General features: G+C 49.8%; 2 protein-coding genes across 14 annotated transcripts in view; both read right to left on the bottom strand.

Annotated features, from left to right (window-relative positions):
- Window positions 1–3,689, bottom strand: part of hormad1 (HORMA domain containing 1) — a 64,391-nt gene extending 60,702 nt beyond the window's left edge. For 3 of the 4 annotated variants that reach the window (XM_069940215.1, XM_069940218.1, XM_069940217.1), the window contains exons 1-3: window positions 3,629–3,689; window positions 979–1,072; window positions 202–346 (exon numbers count right to left, since the gene is read on the bottom strand). In XM_069940215.1, coding sequence (XP_069796316.1) covers window positions 202–346; window positions 979–1,014 — 181 coding nt within the window. In that variant the 5' untranslated portion in view covers window positions 1,015–1,072; window positions 3,629–3,689. The remainder of the gene's footprint in view (window positions 1–201; window positions 347–978; window positions 1,073–3,628) is intronic. The other variant, XM_069940216.1, reaches the window with a different exon arrangement.
- A 9,208-nt stretch (window positions 3,690–12,897) lies between these two features.
- The window catches only part of LOC138764368 (aryl hydrocarbon receptor nuclear translocator-like), a 53,555-nt gene continuing 51,895 nt past the window's right edge, over window positions 12,898–14,557 (bottom strand). For 9 of the 10 annotated variants that reach the window (XM_069940212.1, XM_069940213.1, XM_069940205.1 and 6 more), the window contains one exon: window positions 12,898–13,084. In XM_069940212.1, coding sequence (XP_069796313.1) covers window positions 12,995–13,084 — 90 coding nt within the window. In that variant the 3' untranslated portion in view covers window positions 12,898–12,994. The remainder of the gene's footprint in view (window positions 13,085–14,557) is intronic. The other variant, XM_069940211.1, reaches the window with a different exon arrangement.

The following is a 14,557-nucleotide window of genomic DNA, read 5'->3' as shown; positions in this document are numbered from 1 at the left end:
TGGAAATTCTGGGGCCGTTCTTATAAACCAGCATATACAATAGGTGTTTTTTGCAATCTGCAGCCTCCCTTGCTTACCACCTTGACTTTTGCAGTTCTGGGCGTGCCATAAGTGGACATGATTCAATGATTAAAGGCTTTTACTTCACCACCCCCAGCCCTCACCCACATTCTCCCGATGCCCAACGTGACGTGCACTTACCTTCCACATAGCGCGTGCCGTAGGCATATTCAGGAAACAGACCTCTGAGATAGGTGATGCAGGAGATTGCCACAGCCAGCAGGCGCTTCACCAGGACCAGCGACTGATGTTCCGTGGTCACCTTGCTGGGGAACATGGAGGTGCTCTGTGACATGGACATGAAAAAAGCATCAGAACGACAATCATATCAGGGGGTGGTGGGAGCCGTCTAACACTAACAGCCCGGACACTGGGGCAAGGGTGGCCGCAGGCACATTATTTGGCATATGATGTGTGGCTTGCGGAGTTCCTGACGCCCCAACCATGGACTCTGTCCTAGGCCTCGGTTGCCCACCCATCCAACCTCCAACGCCCCGAACCACGCAGGTATTTATTGATTAGATCTTTCAACTCTATAAGTTTGTACCATACGCATTATATTCCAATTTAAAAGCATCTAATTTGCTCCTCTTCTTATGCAGTTTCTCCTTTTGCAACTCTTTCTCTAAAACTCCAATTTCCTGTCCCAATCTTTCTGACTCCGTTAATAAAACATTCTTCTCAGCAGAATCTGGGAGAGTGAGGGAAGGACATGAAGAGAGTAGGGAAAGGGTAGCAGATGGAAAGATCAGTGTTGGGGGGTGGGTGGTGGAAGAGATGGCTGTATAGAAGGGGATAAGGGAAGATGGAGCAATGAAGAGGGTCTGGAATTGTTCATTTTCCAATTAAGATCCGAACCATTATATTTCTTGCAAAGCTTTGTGCAGTGACATGGAATCAGTAAAATTTGAATTGTACCACAGCATCCTTATTCATCTGGGCCATTGCTGTCATTGTTGCATGGAGATTTGCCTCATGTACGATTTTAGAAATCTTTATGGCACGGGATTACCTGCAAACAGTCAATATGGTGGCTTAGTCACTGACCCATTCACGCTAATCCCATTTTAACCCTCCGTCCGCCCCCTCCCCCCCCCCCCCAGGTAGTATAGAGGAAACAGGGAGGCTGCAGAAGGACTTGGACAGAGAAGGGCAGAGAAGTGGCAAATGAAATATAATGTCAGAAAGGATAAGGTGATGCACCTTGTTAGGAAAAATAAATGGGCAGTCTATTTTCTAAATAGGGAGAAAATTGAAAATACCCAGAAACAAAGGGACCTGGGAGTCCTCGTGCAGGAGAGCCTGAAGGTAAACTCACAGGTTGAGATGGTGGTAAAGAAGGCAAATGCAATAGGGAGAGGGAAAGAGAGAAAATGGGAGGAGAGAATAGGGGAGATAGAATGGGGAAGAGAGAATAGGGGAGTGAATGAGGAAGAGAATAGGGGAGAGATAATAGAGAATGGGGCAGAGTGAATGGAGAGAGAAAATGGAGACAGAGAATGGGGAAAGAATGGGGAGAGAGAATGGGGTCAGAGAATGAGGGGAGACAAATGGGATAGAAAATGGGGAGAGAAGAGAGAATGGGAAGAGTGAACAGGGAAGAGTGAATAGGAGGAGAGAATGGGGGAGGGGAGAGGGAATAAGGGGGGCTGATTCAGAGCATTTGATACCTTGGTGTGAATTCATTGGAATTTGAAGCAATGCAGGGTCTCATTGAAACATTTGGAACATTGAAAGACATGGACAGAGTCGATGTGGAAAGGTTTTTCCCTACGATGGGAAAGTCTAGGACAAGAGGGTGCAACTTCAGGATTGAAGGGCATCCGCTTAGAACAGAGACACGGAGGGATTTCTTCAGCCAGAGGGTGGTGAATTTGTTGCCACAGGCAGTCGTGGAGGCCAGGTCATTGGGTGTATTTAAGACAGAGGTTGTTGATGAGCCAGGGCATCAGAGGCCGGGAAGTGGGGCTGAATGGATCAACTCAGGATAGAATGGGGGAGAGACTCAATGGGCTGAATGTCCTGTTTCTGCTCCGATGTCTGATGGTATGACAGATTATAGTGTGTTTGATTTGTATATAGATATGTTTTTGGGAGATAAATTGGGGAAGGATTTTTAGTGCATGTCACCTACAAACATTTTAAAACAGATCTTATTTAAAATACTGGAGCTCTGCTCATGCTAGACATGTCAGGGCCAACAGCCTTTGCAAAAGCTTTGAAGAGTACCCAAAAAACTTCACTAATGGATTGTTATTTACAAAAAGGCAATAGATGAAAAAACATGTCAGAGCCGCAGTCTGTCTGGAGTGGAACTTGCTGTTCTAAGAGGGTCATGTGGTTTTGCAAGCAGAGAGAGTCAAACAGGCTTTCTCTCTGAGAGAGAGAGAGAGAGAGAGAGATCAGTTCTACAGTGTTACAGTCAGCAGCAGCAGCTGGGACTGGAACAGGACAAGCTGGCAAACTTGTGGAAACCCCCATTTGGAAGACAGGTTGTGAGTGCTTAGTTCAACCTGGTCAAAGCCCTTATGGTTCATGCAAGAGGAGAGGACTGGCTGCCTAATGTTTTACTTGAAATAAGTGAAACAGAAAGAAACTCTGTGGTGACCTGTAAGAAAGGGGTTTTTCATCTGGAAAACCCTGAAGGGGCAAGCTTCTTCAGCAAGACACTGAAGTGGCTGATTAAAAAAGGAATCAGTTGGGTGTCCTGGAACAACAAACCTCTCTCTGAAAACTGACAAGAACCTTCCTGAGCAGTAACCATTTACCTTTTGAGCACCAAAGCCTGGTGAACTCCATAAATGTTAAATTCTGTGCACAGTAGAATTGTCTGCAACCAGTGAACTTGGAGGAATGAGAAGTGAGATTGGACTGTGAACCAAATAACTTTTCTGAACTTCCACATACGTGCACATAGAATTAGAAGGTGGTTAAGTTAGGTTAATAGTGATAAGTTAAAGTTTGATCCTGTTTTCATGTTTAAAGATGATTAAAACCAACTTTTGTTTAAGTAACCATGTGACTTGGTGAATATCTACTGCTGCTGGGTTTTGTGGTCCTCTGGGCTCGAGGAGAAAGGTCATTCCCCATAGAGTGAGAGTCCAGGATGAGAGGGCTCAAACTCAGGATTGGAGGGCGTCCGCTCAGAACGGAGACGTGGAGGGATCTCTCCAGCCAGAGATGCGCCGCTGCGGGCAGACTGGTGATGAGCCAGGGTAGTGGGGAGGGGGAATGGATCAGCTCAGAACAGAATGGGGGTGGGACAGCCACGATGGGCTGAATGGCCTCATTGCACCAATGGTCTTGTGGCTTCTCTGAACACAGCACATTAAAAGGTGCTGAAAATGTTAATGAATGACAGGGAGTGCTGGTTAATAACAACAGTGGTTCCCACAGGTTAACGCCCTGGTTAATGGTTAATGCACTGGTTAGTGGTGACTCGGCGCCCACCACTAGTTACTCGCTCAATATTCGACCGTATTAACTACCAGCACGGTGCTGGTTAGTACTATCACTAGTTAGGGTTAGTATTATCGCTAGTTAGGGTTAGTGACGGCCCGCTAGTTACCGGCCTCCACTCCTCCCTCGGCGTCGTCCACTTGGCGCCAAATAGCGGCGGTCACGTGAAGCGCCCCGGCAGGCCAGCCCAATCAGCGCCGAGCGTGATTCACAGTGGGGACTGCCATGTTTGAGACAGTCGAATGTCGCTGCGCCAAGATCTGAGCCGGTTTCGCCTTACGGAAGGTAGATTTCAGATTTCGCGCACGCTTAGAGACTAGAAATAAGTCAAAGGGTCGCTCATAAAGGATCTCCATGTTTAACTGTGGCATTATTCCGGGGGGTTGGGGGAGACAAGAAGGAGAATACTCTCCCCAACTTCTGCAGCAGCCCAACCAAGCCCGAGTGCATCACGGCCAAGTCCACCTCATTGCCCCTTCTTGTTTTCCCCTACGTCCCCGACTCCCTGCAAACCAAGTGAAAGCTGCTCCATCGTCTCTTCTCCCCGGCTGACAACGAGCAAGACAGCAATCTGTTGGAGGGACACGGCAGTTCCAGCCAGTGTCCGCGGGGAGAAGAAAGACCCTGCGGCCTTGAACCTTTCCATCGAGGTTTGTTTATTTCTTTACCTGTACAGGTTGGTACAGCGTTGTCTCCGCTCCATCCTCAACATTCATTGGAGCGACTTCATCTCCAACATCGAAGTACTCGAGATGGCAGAGGCCGACAGCATCGAATCCACGCTGCTGAAGATCAAACTGCGCTGGGTAGGTCACGTCTCCAGAATGGAGGACCATCGCCTTCCCAAGATCGTGTTATATGGCGAGCTCTCCACTGGCCACCGAGACAGAGGTGCACCAAAGAAGAGGTACGAGGTCTACCTAAAGAAAGCTCTTGGTGCCTGCCACATTGATCACCGCCAGTGGGCTGATATCGCCTCAAACTGTGCATCTTGGCGCCTCACAGTTCGGCGGGCAGCAACCTCCTTTGAAGAAGACCGCAGAGCCCACCTCACTGACAAAAGGCAAAGGAGGAAAAACCCAACACCCACCCCCAACCAACCAATTTTCCCTTGCAACCGCTGCAACCCTGTCTGCCTGTCCCGCATCGGACTTGTCAGCCACAAACGAGCCTGCAGCTGACTTGGACATTACTCCTCCATAAATCTTTGTCCGCGAAGCCAAGCCAAAAGAAAAACAGGTTAGTACAGGATTTTTTTTTTTGCGCTGCCAATAAATGGTAAAGGCCTGCAGAAAAAGTATCTCAAGGGTGTATGTGATGTCACGTAGGTTCTCTGAAATCTAAATCTGAAGGGTTGTCTCCAGATTCTATTATCTCACACTAGTGGTAGGGAAGTATATCAGTAGGGAAGAGTAGATGTTAATAGGCTCTTTCCCCTGAGGGTAGGGGAGATTGGAACAAGGGGTCATAAGTTAAGGGTTAGGGGGCAAAACTTTAGGAGTAATATAAGAGGAAGCTTCTTCACTCAGAGAGCGGTGGCTGAGTGGAATGATCTTCCAGAAGAGGTAGTTGTGGCAGGGCCAATTCTGTCATTTAAGAGGAGGCTGGATGAGTACATGGATGTGAGGGGGTTGGAGAGTTATGGGCAGGGGAATGGGTAGGTGGAACTAGTGGAGTAAATCGATGTGGACAAGAAGGGCCGATATGGCCTATTTCCGTACTGTAAATTGTTTTATTGTTATATGTAAGATTAGAGGTAGAGTGGAGTATAGAAGCGATTATAGAGATTTGAGATTTTTTGTCAGAGCACATACATGACATCATGTACATCCCTGAGATTTCTTTTTTGAGAATTACACTTGTTGGTAATGCAAAAAAAAAACTCTACTCATTGTACCCTTGTAAACAAATGACTGTGCAATACAGAGAGAAAAAAAGCAAGAGTCCTTAAATGATTGAGTTTATCGGTGAGGAGTCTGATGGTGGAGGGGTGGCAGCTGTTCCTGAACCTGGTGGGTGCGAATCTTGTGGCACTGAGTCCTCCTTCCTGATGGCAGCAGCGAGAACAGAGCGTGTGCTGGGATGGTGCGGATCCTTGGCGATCACCGCTGCTCTCCGACGGCAGCATTCCCCGCAGGTGTCCTCAATGGAGGGGAGGCGTTTTTGCCTGTGATGCCCTGGGCTGCATTCACTACCTTTTGCGGGGCTTTTGAATTGGTGTACAAATGAAAATCAGCAGCAAAATATTTTTAGGTTAGTTGAATTAATGCAATGTGCCAATAATTATGCGATTAAGGATGTTAAATTTAATACAGATTAATTTAATGTTTCTCAAATTTCTTATGTGATGCACTAAATCTAAAGTTATCTTTGTGTTCAACTTGAAATTGTCTCTCATAATCCCCAATTTCTTTTCAGAAAGCAAGCCTTTTGAAAAAAATGTGTAGTCCAGTGGAATTGCTGGTGGGACGCAGCCAGTCAGCATCCGTGGGTAAAGATGGTCAGGCTGAGTTTCTCCGGGATTGGTTTGCTCATTTCATTCCCATCCCTGGAGAAGGTGGTGGTGGGGTGCCGCCTTCTCGAACCTTGAGGTATGCCTATGCCGCTGTTTGGGATTTGGACCCAGAGATGGTGAAGGAACAGCGAATGCATGCTGAGTCAGGACGGCGTGTTGCTTGGAGGTTCGACATCTGAGTGGTGTTCTAACCCCCCCCCCCTTGCCCCCATCCTCTGAGCTGGTGGATTCAGAACGTGCTATTCGAGGAGTGTTGGTGAGTTGCCCCCATGTATCCTGCACAATGGCAAAGGTGCTTCTGCGAATTGGTGCAGTCCCCATCAAAGCAAGCTGCCAGATCCTGGACGGTGTTGAGGTTCTGGGATCTGTAGAATGTAACAGCACAGAAACAGGCTCTTTGGCCATTCTGGCCTGTGCCAAACTATCATTCTGCTTAATCCCACTGACCTGCACCCAGTCCATAGCTCTCCCATCCATGTACCGGTACTTGAGCTGCACCCGTCCCACTGCCAAGTAGAGCTGTGAAGATGGTTACTAGGCTCTGGGGAAATGGCAGCGCTTCCGCTGGGGAACAGGGAGTGGAGACTCAGTGCTCCTCTACGGGGTCCAACTACCCAACCTGACGGCACTGTGCAGGCTTTAAACAGCTCGTTAAGGGAGCCAACAGTAAGATGATTGCACATGTGCTTAGCACCAGCCTCGAGGGGTTGCAGACGACAAGGAAACAAAGAACTTGCAGCAGGGTACCAGAAAACAGGGTGGACATTTCCCACCCCCCCCCCCCCCACTATATTTGAGAGAGAAACAGAGACGCAGAGAATGGTGACCACAGCGGCAGATCAGCAAGGGGCTCTGAGGCTAAAGGACACACAGGTGGCAGGGCTGTTGGTGACTGCGGCTGAGGGACTCGCACCAGACTGCGGTCTTCTGGAAACTGGGTACCAGGTATCGGCACTGGGCTGCAGGAGGACCACGTTGGAAGTTTGGATCTAGAGTTCAGATTGCCGATGGATTGAAGGGTGGGGGGTCTGTGCGGCTGCAGAGACGAATCTAGACACTCAATTACTTTTTCTCTGACTGTTAAGAGAGTACTAATGTAAAGGAGATTTCATGCAACATTACACTTTGTTTTATTACGTGACGACAAGATAATCCTCACAGCCTCTGCTCTCCTAACCTGGCTACTCCAGGTCAGTGGTTAAACCCCCCCCCCCAACAGTGGGTTGTTCAATATTGGTAAACCCCCCCCCCTCACCGATGGATGGCTCAGTGATAGTAAACACCCCCCCTCCCTTGCTGGATGGTTCAGCGACGGTAACTCAGCATAACTGTCACTTGCACGACCCATTTGAACATAGGCTGTTCCGTCCCGTCTCCACGAAAGCTCCAGCACACACAATAAAAAGAAATGGATTCTGTTTCCTCTTTATTAATAAGGTGATGAGATTAATAATGTATTAATCTGAATAAATAAGTGAAATAAAAACATGTACAAGGGCAACAGAGGTTTCAGTGGGAGAAAAACAACAGGACAATAAAATACAAATCCATGGCTTTTACACTCAAGCCAGAGTTGATGCCTTGGCAGTGTGTGCGCTCAGCTGCTTCATCCCATGCAAGGGGCACCCCCTCAATTTTGAAGGGTGGGATCTCCAGCCATGTTGGAGATGCATTAAAAAGGTTGTTTTTGAAGGAAGAGCAGGGAATCTCACAATATGCCAGGATAACTGTGTCCCTGCATTACCACAGCGCCCTGGTCAAATGGTGCAAAATGCGATGCGTGGTCCTGAGGCTGCTCTGCCCTCCCCTCCCCTCCCCCCCACCACACTCAAACTATGGAAAGGGTGAGGTGAAACACTAAAATCTGAAGGTTCTGTGATTGTAGTAACACACAGATGCTGGAGGAACTCAGCCGGTCTCCTAGCATCCATAGGAGGGAAAATTAGATTATCAACATTTTGGGCCTGACGTACGAGTGAAAAGCAGACAGGCGTCTGAATTAAAAGGGGGAGGAGCACAGAGCAACAGACAAAAGGGGTTAATTGGGTATGGATGGGACACAGGACAGGAAAGGTGGGAATTGACTGGGGGAAGTTGTCTCAGAAGCAAAGAGTAAAGAGGAAAGATGGGGGGGGGGGGGGGGGGGTGGGGCAGTTAACAGAAACCAGAAAAGTTGATGCCTTCAGTTGGAGGTTTGGAGGTTGCCCAGTTGGAAGATGAGGTGTTTTTTCTTCGATGTGCAGGTGGGTCTCAGTCTGGCAGTGCCCGAGGCATGTCAGACATGGGGTGGGGGAGACAAGATAGAATGGTTGGCACACAAACTGGTGGAAGGTTGGTTCATTCATGGCTGGGCGCTTGCTGCGAAACTGCCCGTGACCACTGACACTCACAGGTTGTTGGCCTTATCAGAGAAAGGAGTTGGGGCAAAGGGTGGATGACCAGATTGAGGGTTTTATATCCTCTCTCCTTCCGTGGGCACTCCCTGTAATGGTGGGAGGGGGAGCACCTTGTTGGCAAGCGTGTCTTTGCACTGGGAGCCAAGAGTGATGCTGGAGAACTGGAGTGAGGTGAAACATGTCGGAGGAACCTGCCCGCCACAGAGGCCACTTGATTGGCCAAGTCTCACCAGCACTTTATGTGCAGCTTGGCAATGGTCCATCCTTACCCCCCAAACGCTGGTGGTGTTGGCATTCGACTAAAAACCTCCCCTTTGGTGACGAATGGAAACAAAGACAACCAAGACAGCAATCTAACATGTCACATTGAGTCATGGCATATTGTTCTTTATAAATCAATGTGTTAAGAGTTGGGATGTACAGACATTGGTGAGGTGAACTTTGGAGTATTGTGTGCAGTTTTGCTCACCCAACAACAGGAAAGCTAACAATAAAAAAAGTTATCGATTGACCAAGTGCAAGAGAATAGGGGCAGCACAGTTCACTCAACGCTGTAAATGTTCTCACCACGTCTGTGTGGGCCTCCTCCACCTTTCAAAATGCACTGGGGTTGTCGGTCAATTGGGTTAAATTGGGTGGCTCTAAATTAAATTATTGGGGATGAAACTTGAAGAACTAAATTAAAGGGAAAGGTTAAACAGGTGGAGACTTTATAACCTGAAGCATAGAAGAATAAGGGAAGTCTTGATAGAGATATTTAAAATTATGAAGGCTATAGACAGAGTAAATGGAAGCAGGCTTTTTCCACTGATGGTAGGTGAGATACAAACCAGAGGACATAGGTTAAGGGTGAAAGGGGAAGAGATTAGGGGAAAATTTCTTCATGCAGAAAGTGGTGGAAGTGCCGAACAAACTGCCAGCTGAGGTAGGGAATGCAGGCTTGATTTTGAGTGAAAAAAAATAATTTGGACAGGTACATGGATGGAAGGGGTGTAGATCAGTGGGACTAGGCAGAATAAATGTTAAGGCACAGACTAGAGGGCCAAAAGATCTGTTTCTGTGCTGTAAATGTTCTATGGATCTGAGCTCCAGGGCAGTTTCCAGGGATACATTTCATGGAGATAGTTCAGAAGCAATTGACTGATTCTTTACAGATGAGTTGGGGCATATGTGGCAATGCTAACGGGAAAACTTCAAACTCCACCAATATTCTTCGCCAAAATTTATTCCACAACATCGGCAAATCCTAATCTTAATCTTGAAAGGATTATTCAGGAGGAAGATTTTAAAAAAAAGGAAAACTCAGCACACCAGGCAGGATCCAGGGAAAGAGGGCCAATGGCCTCCCAACAATGCACGCTGACCCGCTCTCTCCACGGATGCTGTCTGACACACTGAGTGGTTTATTTTAAGACTCCTGAGTGAGCCAAGATTTGAGAGCCTCATTATCCGGTGGTTAACTTATTTACGCATTGCGACAATCCCTCTCCCAGCCTTTGATGGCGGTGGGGGGGAGGGGGGGTCAACACTGCCAGGACCTGCACTTGCACGCAGCACTGTGGGTGTGGTGGCTTGCCGAGAAGCCTGCATGAGTGAGGGGGTGGGGAGAACCGAGGCCAGGTCGCAACAGCGGATGGGTGGCATGTCTAAACACCCCGCTCGTGTGGGGAAAGGAGAGAGGGGAGGCGGGGAAGGAAGGAAGGGAAGAGAGAAAGACCAATTAATATTGCCAGTTTAGGCTCACAGGACACCTAATCCAGCTTTCCTGCTGGCCACGCCTCAAACTGGCAGCAATTCTGTCTTCGGAAACTTGCTGCCCGCTCAAAACACACACAGGGTAGGTAGCGGCTTATCCAACTGGTCAGCTGGTGCAGGCAGACCTTTCCCCCAGCAAACCACACAACCATTTTCTGCTCTGCTGCCATGACCATAACTGGCACAGTAAAATTCAATATCTACTGTATATCACACATATATATATATGTACATTTTTCATAAAAAGTTACTTAAAATGTCCCCATTTTCTCTTTCTTTCCCGCCCACCCAATAGTTTATTTATTTACAAACAACCCTGAAGAGAAAGAGTGAAATATGATTTTTTTTCTTTGTTCGGATTAACGAAAGTCGTAGTTAATCATCCTCTGGGCTACTCACGATTTCAATATAGATCTATGTTACAACTTTAAACATTATAAAAAGCACAAACACACCCCACAAGGTAAAACACTGAGTTCAACTGCAAATGTATATAAAAAAACCATATCAGAGGCTGGTGCAGAAGTGAACGTGCCACATATGTAGATGTACAATTCCTAATACAAGGGGAAAAAAAGACTGAAAGGGGACCAGCATCATGAAAGCAGACCTGGCCGTCAGTTCTGTTCAAAGGCTTCCGAATCCTCCTGTTCTGTCAGCTGTGAACACTTCTAGGCTCACGGGACAATAGTGGGACAATAGTGCAGCGGTCAAAATGTTGGACCAGAAACTGGGACCGCTCTTCTGGTGACGGGAGTTCAAGTCCCTTGACAGATTCACACTCAAAAAACTCCAGTAGGCTTGGGACTCAGGACCAGATTTTCTGGATTATCAGTGTGATTGATCTCCAACACTGATATTTTTTTAAAGTTGCATGTAAATTTTCCACTGTATTAGGTTTAAAGGAAACTCAAGGCCTTGGATATTTTCAAGAGGGTGTGGGAAACTGAACTAAACAGGGATTCGTGACCCCAGGCTGTTGAAAGGGAATGCCGGACACTGGGGCCTGGTGATCAGGAGGGATTTCAGATAGGTTGGGTGATCGGAATTTTTGGTCTTAGTGAACGGTGGAAGTTTTGCTGACCTTCTACATGGGGGAACCCACAAGTCCCCACAACCAACTACCCTCGCACCTCGCGGCCGGCTCTCAGCTGCCTTAGTTCAGGGGCATACAAGGACTGGTCAGAAAGACCAGGAGACAATCCACGTCACCTGATTAAAAGACAGAATTCTGGAAGCCCAGACCCTGTCCCCATCCAGTTGAGCAAAACTTTTACTTCAATCCTGCGGTAAATTCCCACGGGACAAACTTGGATTGTTTTGTCTGGAGTTTCAGAGGCTGAGAGGGAGTCCTGAAATAAGTTTATACACGATAAGAGGTGCTGATAAGGTGGGCAGAATCATTATTTCCCCAGGTAATACAGGTAGTCCCTGACTTGTATCCATTTTAAGATACAACCGTGTTCCCTTCTGACTGACCAGTCGTAAGTCGGGGAATCACTGTAATATCACACACTAGAGAATATGAGGAGGGAGGGCAAGGTGTTTTTTTTTTAAAACAGAGTGCAGTGGGTGCCTGGAGAAGTCTGCCAGGGACAGTGGCGGAAGCAGATACTGTAGTACTGTTTAAAGGCTTCTGGACACATGAATATGCAGGGAACAGGTACAGGCATCGTGTTCGGGGGCAATATCAGGGGTACAGTGTTTTTTTTACACTAAGTGGTGAGTTCCCACAATGCATTGCCAGGGTGGTGGGGGAGGCTGGAACAATAGGGACATTCAAAAGACTTGACAAGCATATGCATACAAGAAAAATAGAGGGTTCTGGGTGAAGGGGTAATTGTTGAGATTTATATAGGTCAGCAGAACATCGTGGGCCGAAGAGCCTGTACTGTGCTGTAAGGTTCTATGTGCAGGTAGCAGAGTGTTAGCTTAAATTGAGCATCATGCTGGGCATCGGACCACGAGGAGTTGTAGACTCTAGCGGGGAGCAGTGGACTGGTGCAGGGCACCAGTAACGGGGAGATCGGTCAAGAAGGAGAAGCACAGGAGACGGGCCTGCAGGATGGAGACCACAGCAGCAGGCTCACAAGGGGGCTCAGCGGTCGAAGGATCAACACGGGCTGCGAGTGGTTGGCGATCTGTGGTCGAAGAACACACACCAGTCCGCGAGCTGCTGGAGACTGGCCAACGGGGACCAGTTATCAAAACCGGCATTCCAGTGGGTATGGAGGGCAAGAGAGGTTCCCGAGGAGGCCTCGGGCGCCGAAGGTTTCCAGGTCGTGTCGGAGGTTCGGATCTGGAGCTCGGGCTGCCGGTGGATCGAACAAGAGCCTGTGCGGCTGCAGAGGCCGCGGGAGTGCTGGAGGTGAATCCACTCTCTAGTCACCGATACCACTCTGGCGTCACTGACACCCCTCCTCCAATTTATGGGTGGTGGGTGGAGAACACGAACCAGTCTTCATAGAGGGTGGTGGGTGGAGAACACGAACCAGTCTTCATAGAGGGTGGTGGGTGGAGAACACGAACCAGTCTTCATAGAGGGTGGTGGGTGGAGCATGCTTTGAATATGGAGTTGAGGGGTGGGGGGGTGCCATTGATCACGACGTGGGACCACAGAGATCCAACGCTGGTTAGGGGTGGGGGGGTAGGATGTGGGGACACGAAGGGTTGACACCGCATGGCCAGGAGTCCGGAGCCGAATGAACTTTGGGAGGTACCTCTCAGCGCAAACACTTTCAATCGAGGCGAGCAGAGAAGGTGAGGGGTTTGGGTGGAGAGCGACCTCCCCTCCTCCGCCACTTCAGGGCTACTCCGAGAACGGTGGGAACATGGGGAGTTCCGAGAACTCGTCGCTGTTGTATGTGGTGCCTTGCTCTTCATAAATGGACAGCATGTCCTACAGGGTTAAAACAAAACCAAATAAGGAATAAAGGAAGTGTGCAGGGGGACCATTCAGCCCCTCAGGCCAGAAGTGTACTACCTGGTGCTTCAGCACCCACATTTACTGGGGAATCCAACTTCCTCCACCTACTACGTGATCCCACCACCAGACATGTCTTTCCCTCTCTGCCTTCCACAGGGACCACTCCCTCCGTCACTCCCTTGTTCACTCCTCCCTTTCCGAATTGCCCCCTCTGTACTGACCCCGATACGGCAGGAAATGCTCCACTTCCGCCCACACCTCCTCCCTCGCCACCATTCGGGGCCCCAAACAGTCCTTTCAAATGAAGCAACATTTCATGCAGGGGTTACGTACAACATCCGGAGCTCCCATTGTGGTTTCCTCTATGTCGGAGAGACTGGAGGCAGACCGGGAGAATCACTTCATTGAGCACCTCAGTCCTGTCTGCCGCAATAGCAAGGACCTCCCAGCAGCCACCCATTATAATCACGTGCATCATACCCACGTCAACATATCTGTCCACTGGCAAACCGAGGACACCCGCAAATTGGAGGAACAGCACCTAATATTCTGTCTGGGCATTAATATTCACCTCTCCTTTTTCCGTTAGCCTGCTCCCCACCCCTTTCCCTCTCCATTCAGTGACCTAGCCCCTCCCATCACATCTGCTTTTTTCTCTTCTGCCCTCCCAACCATATCCACCTATAACCTCTTGCCTGTTGGCATGTATTTCTCCCCCTTCCTCCCCTCCCGTCCCTTCCTCCCCTCCCGTCCCTTCCTCCCCTCCCGTCCCTTCCTCCCCTCCCGTCCCTTCCTCCCCTCCCGTCCCTTCCTCCCCTCCCGTCCCTTCCTCCCCTCCCCTCCCTTCCTCCCCTCCCCTCCCTTCCTCCCCTCCCCTCCCTTCCTCCCCTCCCCTCCCTTCCTCCCCTCCCCTCCCTTCCTCCCCTCCCCTCCCTTCCTCCCCTCCCCTCCCTTCCTCCCCTCCCCTCCCTTCCTCCCCTCCCCTCCCTTCCTCCCCTCCCCTCCCTTCCTCCCCTCCCCTCCCTTCCTCCCCTCCCCTCCCTTCCTCCCCTCCCCTCCCTTCCTCCCCTCCCTTCCTCCCTTCCTCCCCTCCCTTCCTCCCTTCCTCCCCTCCCTTCCTCCCTCCCCTCCCTTCCTCCCCCCCCTCCCTTCCTCCCCTTCCCTCCCTTCCTCCCCTCCCCTCCCTTCCTCCCCTCCCCTCCCTTCCTCCCCTCCCCTCCCTTCCTCCCCTCCCCTCCCTTCCTCCCCTCCCCTCCCTTCCTCCCCTCCCCTCCCTTCCTCCCCTCCCCTCCCTTCCTCCCCTCCCCTCCCTTCCTCCCCTCCCTTCCTCCCCTCCCCTCCCCTCCCTTCCTCCCCTCCCCTCCCTTCCTCCCCTCCCCTCCCTTCCTCCCCTCCCCTCCCTTCCTCCCGTCCCTTCCTCCCCTCCCGTCCCTTCCTCCCCTCCCT

This window comes from Narcine bancroftii, chromosome 5 (assembly GCF_036971445.1).
Source record: "Narcine bancroftii isolate sNarBan1 chromosome 5, sNarBan1.hap1, whole genome shotgun sequence".
Taxonomy (NCBI): domain Eukaryota; kingdom Metazoa; phylum Chordata; class Chondrichthyes; order Torpediniformes; family Narcinidae; genus Narcine; species Narcine bancroftii.
Note: the sequence above shows the minus strand (reverse complement) of the source record. Positions and strands in the feature narration are given on the sequence as shown.